The sequence below is a fragment of the Mustela lutreola genome, chromosome 5 (assembly GCF_030435805.1).
Source record: "Mustela lutreola isolate mMusLut2 chromosome 5, mMusLut2.pri, whole genome shotgun sequence".
Lineage (NCBI taxonomy): Eukaryota > Metazoa > Chordata > Mammalia > Carnivora > Mustelidae > Mustela > Mustela lutreola.
Window position 1 is genome coordinate 144,793,041 of NC_081294.1, and position 15,170 is coordinate 144,808,210.

At 45.9% G+C, this 15,170-nt stretch overlaps 1 protein-coding gene across 3 annotated transcripts in view; it reads right to left on the reverse strand.

Moving 5' to 3' along the window:
• TNFAIP8 (TNF alpha induced protein 8) overlaps positions 1–15,170 on the reverse strand; it is a 118,365-nt gene that overhangs the window by 65,635 nt on the left and 37,560 nt on the right. Inside the window, exon 1 of one of the 3 annotated variants that reach the window (XM_059175794.1) lies at positions 497–877. The exons of the other annotated variants lie outside the window; for them this stretch is intronic. Coding sequence (XP_059031777.1) covers positions 497–509 — 13 coding nt within the window. The 5' untranslated portion in view covers positions 510–877. Of the gene's footprint in view, positions 1–496; positions 878–15,170 lie in introns of those variants that run through there. 3 annotated transcript variants of the gene reach the window in all.

Genomic DNA, 15,170 nt, shown 5'->3' on the forward strand with positions numbered 1-15,170 from the left:
TTTAAAAGTACAAAGGCCCATATACCTGTTGAGTGAAACTGTTTATTGGCTGTTAGAGAGAACAGTATTCTGACCAACATCTATACAACAGGAGATGAAAAATAAAATGTCCCTGTGTTCACAGGTCACTGCCAGACGTGCCGGGACCCAGAGACATCTCACAGTTAACAAAGACATGGGAAATGTAAAAAGGTGAAACTTTAAGTGAAACAGCTCTCCAATCTTACCAGAGTCCCATTTCTGAAGCATTTTGATCCTTCATTTGTTTACAGAGAAACAATCGACATGCACATTTCGGATGCCATTTTTTCCAACCACCCTATTCTACCTCCCTCAGCTTAACGCCAGGTCCCCACACCCAGTCACAGAAAAAGAAAAGCGGTGATTTGTTTGACACAACCACTTTAAAGCTGTGACCAAATGTTACTCCCTTGCAGACAAGAACACCGTGTCACTGAGTCATTGGAATGTGAGTCTGAGGGCCATTCGAACTCACCGAGTTTCAGCATTTTTTCCCCGTCCTCGGTCAGGAGGACAGCTTTGGGTTGTCTTGGTTGTCACACAGCCAGGAGGAATGGACACGGCCACTTTGTTGATACCGATTCTATGGTAACTGTGTCGCCTTCAGGAAGAAGTCAGTCTTCCCCGAGAATAATTCCCAAGAATTTATACCATCCTTAAAAAAAAAATCCACCGTACGCTTCGCGAGCACACAGAAGACACTGGTCAAAAGTCACTTTAAAAGTTGTCTTGCTGGGGTGCCTGGGTGGCTCAGTGGGTTAAAGCCTCTGCCTTCGGCTCAGGTCATGATCCCAGGGTCCTGGGATCGAGCCCTGCATCGGGCTCTCTGCTCAGCAGGGAGCCTGCTTCCTCCTCTCTCTGACTCTCCCTCTCTGCCTACTTGTAATCTCTGTCTGTCAAATAAATAAATAAAAATTTAAAAAAAAAAAGTTGTCTTGCTTGTTATTCTGGGAGCTGGGTTTCGTCACCTGTAGTGGAATGCATTAGGTAGCCTTTAATTGTGAATCCAGAGAGGTCCCCATTTCCACAATGGGGAGAGCCCGCACTTGCCGCCTCTAAGTGCCGCCTGTAAATGCTCCACAGAAACACAGGGATTACCTGTGATTGGCGAACAGGAGATGTTTTCAAAATCAAGCAGAAACAGGAAGTCTTAACGTTTCAACATGTTAGAAAAGAGGAGCCGATACTTAAAAAAAAAAAAAAAAAAAAAAGGAGCAGCTCCAATCATAGATGCTGCCTGGGGGGAAAAAAAAATCAAAAAAGCTCTTCATTCCTACCTGGCCAGTATAAGCATGAATGTCTATTAATAGTAACTACTGCTCAGAGGTATTCTTGTTCTCAGGAGAAGTAGAGAACAGAGTTTGGACAATGTTGCGACTGAAAACCATTAGCCTTTCACTTCTGAAAAGAGTGTAAAGCCTTTATAAAGAATGTGACTGTATCCAGGCATACACAATACACCCAGGTCCTTATAGAAGGATCTATATGCATATATGATCCAATTATCTCTTCAGATGCTTGTTGATTTGCCTGAGCATTTGGCAGTCATCGGCACCCACAAACTGTTCCCTTATCCATCCCCACCGGGCAAGCTTCTACCAGTCCGGCAAGGACCACTTCCACAGGCACTGCCTCTGTGAAGACCTTGAGTGTCCCAACCAGCTAGATAAGATCTCACCTTCTTCCTTTAGCCCCCCCGGCACCTCCCTTGAACCTCCCTGGAAAGACTTTTTGGGTACCTATCACAGCTGTCCATAAATGACCTTTACTGGCCTATCCGTCTCATCCCCAACTACACAGTAAGTTTCTTGACTTTATTTTTATTCTCTGTAGCAATGATACTGTCCTAAGGCTACCAAGTATGTGGCAAGAAAAGATACCAAGTAGAAAGCAAAGGACAAATACTCTGGAGTCCGTCCTGGTTCACATTCCAGTGACACCACTTCCTGGTTTTATAAAATTGCAAATTATGTCACCTCTCTGAGCAATTTTATTCTCTAGACAATTGCGAATAGCACCATCATCAGCCTCATAGAATTGCTGTCAGGATGTGAAGGGGACAACGGGAAGCAAATTACACCTTGCCTAATGTACATGGCAGGCTCAAGGAGCAATGAGCATTACTGTCGATCTGAATTATAAACCAAATGCCTACTACTTATTCTGGGAGAAGATGGAAAGAGACACCAGACACACATCAATTTACAGATACGTTATCATTTCTTATGGTCTTCAGACTACATTATCGTGTGACTGACTCATGGCGGTTCGAAGCTTACACCCGAGAAAGCATCCTTCCGCATTCCCTGTGTGATGTCCCCAAATTCTCCCTGGCCCCTTCGTGCTGTGACAATCCCATCAGAGACTAAAGGTCATAGGAGCTGCTGAGAGACTACATGCCTCCTCTTGGAAGGACAAGATTCTGAATCCTATGACTTTGCGAACCCTAACCCATTGGCTGGAGGGGCTGGAGCTACACTGTGTAGACCTGGGAAGGGAAGAATGAAGGAGGCGGCCTACAGCATCACAGAAAACAGTCGCCAACATGGCAGCATGGCCTTCGCACACGCTCCAGACCTCGTGGCCTGGCAGGGCCCTTGCATACACTCCAGGCCTCGTGGTCTGGTGACTGAGGCACCGGTCCAGATTTAACTTTGCTATGGCATGCAGAAATGCAGCTGGCTATCTTTTCTGGGGAGCACAGCTCAGCACCCCAATCCCCCAATCCCCCACTTCTGACACTGCTAATGATTAGAAGCCATCTTCTATGGTATTTCTTCACCATCTGCTGGAAACCAGAGTCTTCTCGTCCGTGTACATGTGCTCCAGGTTATCTAGGCACTGTCACTAATATCATCTCACGGTCCCCACACCCAGGGCAAGTGGGTGGCCATCCCAGTTTCCACAAACACTGGCAGAGCCAACAGGACATTGCAAGCCCTGCCCTCCCAGAACTACCTCCTGGGCGCACACTCTCTCTGGCCTAGTTTCATCAACTGTGTATCACGTACCTCAAGAAAAATACTGCCTGACAGTTACCCACATCCTTATCGGCTGCACATTTAACAAAATCACCACAACAATCATGAAATTTGTGCCTGCATGAGAAAGATACCTGCATCTGTGTACTTTATCTGATTTTATAGCCTTAGAGACGGAACTGGAGATGGCTTCAAAACACCTTGACCTTCCCGCCCTGGCATTTCCAAGATGCTTCCTAGTCCCTGGGGTACGCTGCCCCGGCCACCAAGAAGAGGGATGATCCTCCTCCCCTTTGGGTCTCTCCAGACCTCCTCTCCTCTGTTTCCTCCAGCCACCTCAACTCTTTCAGTGGCCTCCCAAAAACCATGGCCCCCACCACAGCCTCTTCCTCAACTGGAGTTGCTTCTCTGTGTCCCTCTGTTCTTCTTCTTCATCTTCTTCTTCTTCTTCTTTTTTTTTTTTTTTTAAAGATTTTATTTATTTATTTGACAGAGATCACAAGTAGGCAGAGAGGCAGGCAGGCAGAGAGAGAGGTGGAAGCAGGTTCCCTGCCGAGCAGAGAGCCCCATGTGGGGCCTGTTCCCAGGACCCTGGGATCACAACCTGAGCCAAAAGCAGAGGTTTTAACCCACTGAGCCACCCAGGTGCCCCTCTCTGCTCTTCTTCAAGGACGAAGAAGTCATGGGCAGAGCTTAGAAGAAAGTGGGCTGACTGGGAATCATTCCAGAAGAATCAGTGCCTGAGTTTGGCAAGGTGCTCCAAAAGATCTCACAGATGCTGCCCCAGAGACAGCAGGTGGTCAGACCCACCCTCTCTCACCAGAGAGGCTCGGTGTTGGCAGAGAAGCAAATGGTTCGTGCCCAGACCTGGGTGGGAAAATCCCACTGGTGTCAGGCACCCTCTCGATCCCAGGAAACATGCATGATGCTCTCCCCACATTCATTCAGTCCTCACTGAAACCCTGGGAGGTGCACGCCGTGATTCCCAGGTTACAGGTGATAAGCATGACTTCCGCATACCTAAGGCACCTGCTCAGTGCAAATGCCAGCCTAGGAACCCAGGTCTGGCTTGCCCTGACCCTGTTGGCTTTCCTCTCTTCATATCATATTCACCAGTGTCCTTGGCTGACCAGACAGAAAGCACCAAGAGCCCAAGTGTCTAGAAAATAAAAGGAACACCTGGCAACCCACCTTTCAAAGCTAAGAGAGCAGTGGGTGAGACAGTGAGTTGGAGCCTGGGGTGGGTGGAGGGCTGGCCAGCGCTGGCATCAGAGACAGGACTTGGGGCGGCGGCGGGGGCGTGACTTCTCAGATCTGTTCCCGTGTCAGCTGCTGTTCTCAGCCTCCCCCGAAAACAGGCTGCACAAATTAATAAGCATGGGGATGGCAGACCTTTCTATCATATCGTATGTGTTTCTAAGTTTCAAGCATAAATTTTATACAATGCAACTCAGAGCCCCTCCCCCCACCAGACAGGACCATCTTCCCCCTTTCTTTCTTTCTTTTTTAAATTTTTTTCTTTTTTTTATAAGTTTTTTTTTTAAGAATTTATTTATTTATTTGACAGAGAGAGATCACAAGTAGGCAGAGAGGCAGGCAGAGAGAGAGAGAGAGGAGGAAGCAGGCTCCCTGCTGAGCAGAGAGCCCGATGCGGGACTCGATCCCAGGACCCCGAGAACATGACCTGAGCCGAAGGCAGCGGCTTAACCCACTGAGCCACCCAGGCGCCCCACCTTTCTTTCTTAAAATTCACATAACCTCAGTGTTGGCAGGACCTCAGATATCCAACCTTGTTGCACAAGCAAGGGAAATAAAGTAGCCCAAGGAAGCCCAAAGTGTGCCCCAAATCACATTGCTAGCTGGTGAAACCATGCAGCTGCAGTGATGACCAGATCCTAGGACTCCAGAAGGAGCATTTATGTCTGTCTTCCTCAGACACAGGCTCCAAGCTCTCTTCACACCCGTACCACCAATGAAAACACTAGATCAGCATTTATAAGGCAAAAAACACAAAACCACCGAGCATCTGCTCTAATAAATATGCTGGCACTCGAAATGTGGTTTACTTTCTGCTGAACTGAATATAAATGGAATCCTGACACTTTCTAGCATTCTTCCATTGCAAACCTCCCTGTGAAACCGAGTGTAAGCCCGAGCGAGGGAACACTAAACTAATTAAACTTTCCATTTGCCAAGAAAAACTCTCCAATTGCACAGTCAATTTCTCTATAAATTTCTAGAATTTCTAGTTAATATACAACATATGATATTTCCCAAGCTGAATTCCTCCACATCCCTCCCCTGCCAAAGCCCATTATTCTTCTCTGTGTTTTAACCTCTCTGGCTTCCACTACCACCCTGTTCGTGGTCACTGTGGATTTCTCTCCTGGCCTGGATGGTCATTCATTCACCAAGTCTCTCCGCCTGCCTGCTGTGCTTCCGCTGTTCTCCTTCTCATTTGGATTCTGTGAAACCCTTCCCTTTAGAGGTGGCACAAAGTGGTTTCTTGAAAAGACAACTTTCCAGGGAATGCCAGCAAGCTGTTCTACTGGTTCTTCCTTCTTTAGAGGATAGAAAGCTTTGTCGAAATGCAGAGTTTTGGCTTTTTTTAAAAAAGATTTTATTTATTTGCCAGAGAGAGAGAGAGAGAGAAACACAGGGAAGGGGAGCAGCAGAGGCAGAGGGAGAAACAGGCTCCCCATTGACCAGGGAGCCCAGTGCAGGGCTCGAAACCAGGACCCTGAGATCATGACCTGAGCCAAAGGCAGACGCTTAACTGACTGAGCCACCCAGATGTCCCTGTCATTATGGTTATTTCCAAACCTAAAGTAAAAAAAAACAAAGCAAAGCAAAACAAAACAAAAACCCCAAAACATAACTTTCTGAAACTTTTCTGTTTAGAGAATCATCAGAAACTACAGCATATCTTGAGTAAAGTTTCTCAGATTTTTCTCTTCAGGAAAAACACCTATCAGGTTTGACCATTTGCAGGGAGGCTTCTCTAGGGCCCCGTATCTTACCCACCCATTAGTCATGCAGACCGGAAACCTCAGTGTCACTGTGGCCCCTCGCTCCCCCTGCCCGCCCCCAAACCCTCCTGTTTCCCCACCTCTGAAATGCCCCTTCTGCCTCCCTCATCACTAACCTCTGGCCAGGCTGCATCCTCGGGCCGGAACGGCTCCTTCCACTTAGCTGCTTTCCCAGGACATTGTCCCAAAGTGTGACTCTGTCACCTAACACCACCATCTGTGCCTAGATCTGAGTTTACAGGCTTCCACATCCTCATTCACATGCCATCCTCTGCACGGGACTCAGGGTACCCCCCAGTCCCGGCCACAGCCAGCTTCCTACTGTCCTCCCTCTGGACCTCCGCTCACCCGCACTCCCCGGCCTCTCATGTCCTTTCCACAATTCTCAGTCACAGACCACAGCCAGTGTCCCGAGGCTCAGCTCACACAAGGCCGGCAGGATGCTGGTAGCCAGAGGCCAGCTCTCACTCCTGACTCCCTATACCGCTTGGAAGCTTTTGCCTAGCATTTAGCACATTTTGCTCCACACGACAGCCACTGTTGTCCCCATTTCCTCCTCTGTACTCCACTGTACCCTCGCAGATGACAGGGAGGCTACTCCATTCATTTGATAGCCTCTACCTGTATTTATCCAGTACCTACTGCCTGCCTACTGATTTAGATGCCGGAACAGAGTGTGAAGGAAAATACAAGGTTGCCTGAGCTATGAAATTAACATTCGATGGGGGAAAGAGACAGCACCCAACAAAACATAAATAATTGAAGGACAGATGGTGAGAGGTGCCAGACTGGAAATGAACAGGGAACAGTGACGGAGCCCACTCTGGCAGAGGTGGCATAGGAGTGTGCCAAGAGCCAGAGGAAAAGCAGGCCAGGCGGTGGGAGGAACAGGTGCACCAGCCCAAGACGGGACAACTCAGCACACTGCAGGGAAAGGAGCAGAAAGGGGGCCGGTGGGGCTGCATGCTGGAAGCACAGGAAAGAAGAGTGTGAGAAGCAGATGGGAGTCAGGCAAAGGCCAGAACAGATAGTGCCATATGGGAGATGGTGAGAGGTTTATATGGTGAGAATGTAAAACAGGACGAATGTCTGGAAGGCAGAGTGGCAGGGAAGATCAAAACCTGAACACTCTACATGTCCTTTGAACCATTTCCAGGAATACATCCAATGAAACAGGGACAAGTGTGGGCAGCTGTAGTCCAAGGGAGTTGTGTGGTGTTCTTATAATCATGCCGGAGACTGAAAGCAGCCTGAGTATCTGCCTGGGCGATGGGCTAAGTGAATTATAGCACGTCCATATCATGGCATGTAATACAGTCTTTCAAACTGATCATGCCAAGTAATTAATAACAAGAGAACTCTTCGCAAAGCCTACAAAGCAACAGATAAAAGAAATTTTATTAAGTATCATATAATTTTTGTAGAGAAAAACTAGAGGTGTACATAAAAAGCCTGGAGTGATATTCTCCAAAGTTTTTTCCTGGGTGGTAAAATTAAGGAGTACCTCCCCCCCACCACCACCATTTTTCATTCTTTTGGTTAAATGATAGTTGATAAATAAACTAGACAAGCATGTGATACTTGCGTAATAAACAACAACAAAAAGAAAGATTTTAAAAACCTTTGAGTAACAAGAAGGCATAGCAGGTTAGGTATCCTAGGAGATCAAAAAATAAATAGAGGTGGCTGATCCAAAGATGGGTCAGGGCAAGCTTCTGTCTTTTCAGGGAATCTTCAAAGCCAAACAGAAAAACAAACCATAAAAACTCCCAAGAACTCAGGGCAGGAAGTGTGTCATTCCCTTCTTGTTATCCCTCTGACTCAGCACTGACTGTTGGCCTTTCTAAGCCTCGTCATGAAGAGGTTACAGATAGGAGTTTGAAGATGACAGAGCTGTGGAAACCTCACCCAGGAGCTCCCAGCCCTGCGGGGGATGTCTGAAACACAGACCCAAATCTTCCAAAGGGGAAAAAAAACCCTTCCCCATTCTCCTTTAGATTCATGACAGGGGAGACCGAGATATTCCTCAGTATATCCCTACAGGTTAAACATGATTTAAGTTCCTGTCTGTTCCTTTTAATCAGATCAGCTGCAGATAAGACACAAGCTGCCAGTGGTGTTCCAAACAGGTTTGAAAATGCAATCAACAGTTCGGACAAGTTCCGGCAGGTTTCAGGGCACTCGGATCCTGGCTTACGCATGCCCACAGCGAAAAAACTCACTGCAGAGGCTCACACCACTACCAATCTACACCCTCCCCACCCCCCTGCCTTCCTGGGTCATGAGGGTGGTTTGCTTCCTCTTCACTATTTGGCCAGTCTCCCAAGCTCAGCCCTCCACTGCCATTCAAAGAGCACAGCCAGCAAATGATTTGCTAGCAGACGTCATATACTTCTTTTAGTTTTTTTTTTTTTTTTTTAATAACCCCCTGGAAACTACAGAGCTGAGAGAAACCCATATGCAGAACTATTCGACAAAACACAAATTTTCAGCTCTGGAAACCCTTCAGTTTGTAAGGCAAGGTAAATCAGAATCGGAACATGGTGACGATTACCATTCAGAGCTCCTGCCCTCCCACATTTAGTTAACGAATATTTATTGAGGTCTTACTGCCTTGTGGTAGCCCTGAAGATTCATGATAAACAAGGAGCCAGAGGTGTACATGTGCATATAATCGGGTGATGGCACGGGGGATGTGGAAGGAGGGAGGCAGACACTTCCAAGAAATTCCAACAGGTCCAGCCCGCTGAGAACAGGTTATTAGGATCCTGCCTCTAAGGGCTGTTTAAAAGTTAAGACTTAATTAGAACTCCAGTACAGTATCTTAGGCAGAGGATGACACCATGAGATAGGCATTTGATGAAGACCAATGATAGCACAGGAAGCCAGACTGCTGTGGGGGTGGGATTGGGGGGACATCCCATCCACCCTTAAAGTAATCTAGATAAGAGGTGATGGAGGTGGCTTGATCTTGGTCGGTGGCAGTAGACAGTGACAAGCAGTGTGCAGATTCTACAGCTATTTCATATTGGCAATACTGATCACAGTGACATGGGATGGGGCAGAGGGATGAGGTAGAGGGAGATGCCTTGTAGATTTTGGGATCGTCAATTGCATGATTCACTGGGAGGAGACTGGAAGAGAGGGTAAGTTCACCTCACTGCACAGTGAAATTGAGTTGCCTGTGGGACAGCAGCTGGACATGCAGGTCTAGAACCTGGACAAGAGATTGGGCTTGAAATATAAATTTAGACGTCACTGTCAGGGAGGAAATACGGAGGCTCAGGAATGAGTAGGAAGAGAGTGGAATCAGAAGAACAGCAGAAAAGTCAGACTAAGGCCAACATTTGAAGGGACAAACAAGAGGGACGGGGGCTGCAAAGGAGATGAAAGGGAACTGAGAAAGAAGCAAGAAGATAACCAGGAGAGCAGGTCATCAAGGAAGATGAATAGAACTTGTTATTGGATTTGCTGTGTAGCCCTGAGGGGAGGAGGAGAGGGACTCTCGTTCACCTAGGCTTTGGGATTAAAAGCTGTGTATCCCGTGTGCTGACTCAGAGGGGCAAATACAGGGGAGAAGCAGGTGTGGGGGGCCAGCGAGAGGGGGGGAAATGAACATTCCATCTCTAGAGGAAGTGTAAAACAGACAACAGCATAAATGAGCATGGGATCTAGGAAAGATGGATTAGGAGTCATTAGCTGGTATTCAGTATTGATTCCATGGGACTAGATAAAATCATCGAAACTCTCAATCCTGGCCACCCAGTAGTAGAGTCAGGTAACAAAAACAAACAAGTGAAACAACATTTTAACAACGGATGTTCATGGTCTTCCCTAGGGAGTCTAGATTCATTAAAGAGGGCCTACCCACCCCTGCATTTTTTACAGACCAAGCCAGGTTAAGAATCATTGCCCAGGGCACCTGGGTGGCTCAGTTGGTTAAGGAACTGCCTTCGGCTAAGGTCATGATCCTGGAGTCCCAGGATCAAGTCCCACAGCAGGCCCTCTGCTTATCAGGGAGCCGGCTTCTCCCTCTGCCCCTTGCCCCTTTCATGCTCTCTCTCTCTCTCTCTCTCAAATAAATAAAATCTTAAAAAAAAAAAAAAAAATCATTGCCCAGAGTGTGGAGAGGAGCCAAGGATGGAGCTAGGGCCCCTCAGAATGTAGAGAGCCTCCATGGGGGAGATTACTAATATAGGTGGAAAAGAGGAAGCGAAATCAAGAAGGCGTTTTAAGAAGCGGGAGGGATGGAAGATGCTGAATATGGCGGAGGCTCTTTAGGATGGAAAAGCGGCCATGGGATTGTCTAAAAAGGAGGTCTCTGGTTTTGGAGAGTGGCGGGGAGAGAAAGGACACTGAGAAGGGGAGACTGTATGCAGACACAACTCTTTGGGGGTTTTTGCTACACTGGAAAAGCAGGGCAGGAGCCAGGAGGCTACTTTGGGGTGAGGAATTTTGCTTGTCATTTGCCTTTCCAGGCAGTGGATGAAAAGGCACGTTCTGATGCTGATGAGGGTGTTCCTAAGTGAAGAAAGCAGCTGATGTAGAAAAGGAGAGGGGATAATTGCAGGAGGGCTTCTAGAAGCCAGAGATAAAAAAAAAACCATTAGGCAGCCTAAACTCTTGAATCTGAAAGGCCCCTTCAAAGGCTGTGTCTTCACTCTTCACTTTTTGGGGGATGCAATAGGTCCTAAAAATTGCAGAACGGCTAGACTGGAAAGGACTTTAAAGAGCATCTGGTCACATGATCCTTCCAGGTCCACTTCTCACATTCCCGTGTCCTGTCCCATTCATGGTCTTCCTGATGATCCCCATTGGAAGGGAATTCCTAGAGTTCTTCACTCCATCCACCCCTACCTACCCTTCACCAGCCCATGGTGCATGAACTCTTTGGATACTTCTGAAATGAGCTAGAATCTGTTTTCCCACAGTTCGATCCACTGGCTCTGGTTACATGCCTTCAAGATACACAAAAGTTGTCTGCTCTCGCTTCTATGCCTTTCAAACATTTTCAGCTACAAACTCTCACCCCACTCTTTGCATCCTTTATTCCCTAAGCCAAATCAGTTCCTTTTACATACATGGACAAACAGGTCCTTGTTCTAGGAAATATCTAGATAGGAGCTACCAATTGACCTAGTTGGTCTTCAATATGATAAAGGTATAGAAAAACATACTGAGATAAAAGTTATACATACATATACACACACACACACACACACACACACACACGCATAATGCACAATAACACTAGTTTCTAAGAAACGAAAATGGCCCCAGACTATTTGTACTTCAAGATTTGGGCTGGATCTACTTGGTCCTTAAGCACTGAAGTGATTCTCATTTTCCTATTCTGACCCCAATTCCAGAGAACAACATCCCCCCCCCCCCAACACAGACAAACACACACACACCCCACATACGGTCACTCACTCAGACCCGCAGGTAGATGAATATTTTACCAATTATTATTAAGTACACTTGCTATGAAGCAAACTTTGACCGGTTCTCATGACAGTTGAATTTTTATTTAGTTTTTAAAAAGATTTTATTTACTTACTTGACAGAAAGGAAGAGAGAGAGCGAGAGAGGCAATAGAAGCAGGGGGAGTAGGAGAGGGAGAAGCAGGCCTCCCACTGAGCAGGGAGCCCGAAGCTGGGCTCGATTCCAGGACGCTGGGATCATGACCTGAGCCGAAGGAAGAAGCCTACTGAATCAGCCACCCAGGGGCCCCATGACACTTGAATTTTAGGGGGGAAAAAAATCTCTATACCATAAGCATGGATTCGTTTCCTACATACTTCATACAACAAAACTTCAAAGGCAGAGGAAAGGCTTGAATGTTTACATATTCAAAGAGAACTTCCAAAAATGCAATTATAAATTAAGTGAAAATCACAGCTACAAAAACCAGGCTTGGATGAGGGAGTCATCGCTAAAACTCTATGAAGAAACAGGATATTTTATCCTGATCCTGACATTTGGAATATTCTTGCCAAATATCACTTGAGCTGTTACTGTTCTAGCCTTAATTTAAAACATTTCAACCAGTAGGTGTAAAAGGAACACAGCACATAAGAGTATTGGCATAGTGCCCTCAGGTTACACTATACTAGGCTGAACAAATTTTATGGCTATTATACTAATTAAGGCAAAAATGCACATAGTGGGGCTTGAAATGTTTACTGAATGAATAAAGTACATTACATTGGAGTCACAGTTTATGCAATAGGAAAAAAAAAAAACTCAGGAGAAAACTGAAAAAGGATTATAATCCCAGATTCATACACACGAATTGAATTCTGGAACAAAAGCTTGATGCAGCTGATGGAACATTAAAGGTACCACCTGAAGTCTCTTTAAAGGAACAAATTAAAAAAAAAAAAATCCTCACTCAGCCACCTGCATAATATGATCAATGAATTCAGAGCAACTTCAAGAGCCCTAAATATTCACTTTCATCCGTTTTTGGAAACAGTTTTGAGTATATGTAATATGTTATAGGCATACTCAGTATCGAAATTCAGTGCCTCAGCTGAATACTTTTTTTTTTTTTTAATATTTTACTTATTTCTTTCACACAGAGAGAGAGAGAGCACAAGCAAGGGGCATAGCAGAGGGAGAAGGAGAAGCAGGCTCTCCACTGAGCAGAGAGCCTGATGCGGGGCTCCATCCCAGGACCCTAGGATCATAACCTGAGCCAAAGGCTCAACCAAGTGAGCTACCCAGGCTCTCCTCAACTAAACACTTTAAACTTCCCAACTGCATAAAACATACAAACAACTTATTTACGGCCAAGATCTTTTAACGTGTTATACTCTGGAAACTTCGATGTGTCCAGAGTAAGTCAGAGTTCATAAGATTTATAATTCAATATAATAAATGCATGTTAAAGTTAACCTGTTATAAAAGTATTCCAAAATGCTTCAAAATCAAAGAAAACAGTACTGTGCTAAAATCAAAAAATGCCTTTCCTAGCTTCCTCTTTTCCAATGGGAAGGAAAGAAAAAACCCGAAGAACTCTTAACAGCACAAAAAATCAGATTTTTTTAAATAGCCCATGCATAACCACTTTCAAATGGTTTACTCCCTCATTTTAGAAAACTTCACATAAAAAAAAAAAAAAACAAGCAACTCACAAGCTTCTTTTAAAATCGTTTATTTTGGCTAATTTTTATGGGTTTAATTTTCCTAACTTTGGTCTTCTTCCAAGCCATTCCAGAACAATCAATTTGTGGAACCACAGGAAGAGATCCTGCCCCCAAAATCAGAACCAGGAGGTGCACCAGCTACAAACACAGGCCAGGACCTCATCATCAGACCACATCATTGGACCACCATGACAACAGGCGCAGAAAAACTCAAGAGGGAGAGGCATTCACGAAGCCATATCCCTTTCCTCATCTTGCTGGGAGGCCAAAAACGTAAACTTATACATGCTGTGATTTCCTCACCATGAGCATATCCATTGCTCTAGCATATCCTATATTTTAAATCTGATGATGCTGGAGCATTGCTTCTCAACCTCAGTACTCCTGACATTTTGTGTCCGACAATTATAATTCATTACAGTGGAACTGCCCCATGCATTGTAATATACCCACCCACTAGATCTACCCACTAGATACCAGTAACATACCCTTCCCCAATTGTGACAACGCAAAATATCTTCAGATATTGCCAAACATCCCCTGGGGGGAGTGGCAGAGGGCTTGGAAGAGGCAAATTGCCCCTAGTTAAGAGCCGCTGTTCTCAAGCGCTGGTTCTTAGTTACACTTTGGAAACACATGAGGAATCTTCAAAAATACTGATTTCTAGTCTCACCCTGAAAGATAGTGATTTAATTCATTCGGGCTGGGGCCTGGGCATCTGGATTTCTGAAAGCCAGGAGATACTACCAGTCAGCCAAGTACAGGAATCCGTGCCCTAGAGTACATCGATGACCCCAAGTAAGTCACCAAATCAATGTCACGCAACATCAAAATACCTTCTATTCCCCCAGATTAGAGTAGTCCTTATCTTGGTACCAGAATCAACATGGCGACAGTAAATAGAAAAAAAGCAGAGGAAACAGAAAAAGGTGAACTGTAGCTCTGACCTGCAAACTTCTTTTCCCTAAAACTAGAGCATAAACATTTAGTTGAATCCCAACGCTGCCCCTCACAAGCAGGGGGGTTACAGAAACCAAGCTGCAGGGGTAGAAAACACAGAACTATTTCTTCACAGTGTGGAAATGTAAGCTCTCCCAGGAAGATCCCTTTTAACACGTGCCACTAACCCAGCCTTGGAGAAATGCTGAGTTCGTTAAAAATAATACACGGACAATCTGTGGTCTGGGAAGAAACCCAGAGAACTCTCATGCGAACTCCCTCAAGCCCTTCCTGGGTGGGTAGAGGGGTGGGGTGTTCGTCCTCACAGCAGATGACATGACCAGGGACCTGCCTAGAGCTCAAGCCAAAGCTGGACTCCTGAGTAAATAAAACTTCAGGACCACGAACGTGGAAATTCTCCCTTCCTCACTGTTACACCTCTGTTATCTTCTGCCAGCCTCCTCAGTCTGCTCAGCAACACTGGGGCTCGTTCCAAGTTTTGCAAAGAATGGCATGCCACAGCCCCCAAGGGCACAGTTCCCCCCAAGTGCCGGTCTGGCGTCTGCCTCCCCATCAATCTTGTGCCAGCCTGCAGGCTGTGCTAACAGATTCACTGGTGTTTCTTTAATTAGGAGGGGAAAAAAAAGATAAAGAAAAAGAAAAAAGAAGTAGACACACACATGCAAACACATAGGACAGGGATTCTTCTCCCAGTTCAGGAATAGTAAGCATCAGCGTACGTGACTGTTCACTCTGCATACAGTACTTTGCTAAGCACTGTGCACGTAGTACTTACAGATACTCCTACTAGCTCCCTAAAGGAGATGCTATTATTGTCCATATTCGATAGACAAAAACAAGACTGTCCTTCCTAGCCCAACTGCGGCTCAGGCAGTGTAAGAAACTCAGCCAAGGCAAAATCAGGACCCATTTCTCTCTGACACCAAAGTCCAGTCTCCTCCCCACCACACAATGCTCTCTCCTGGTTCTCCAAAGAGAATCCAAATCAGTGACTGAACTCCACCAACTGTGAACGTTTCAAGCTCTCA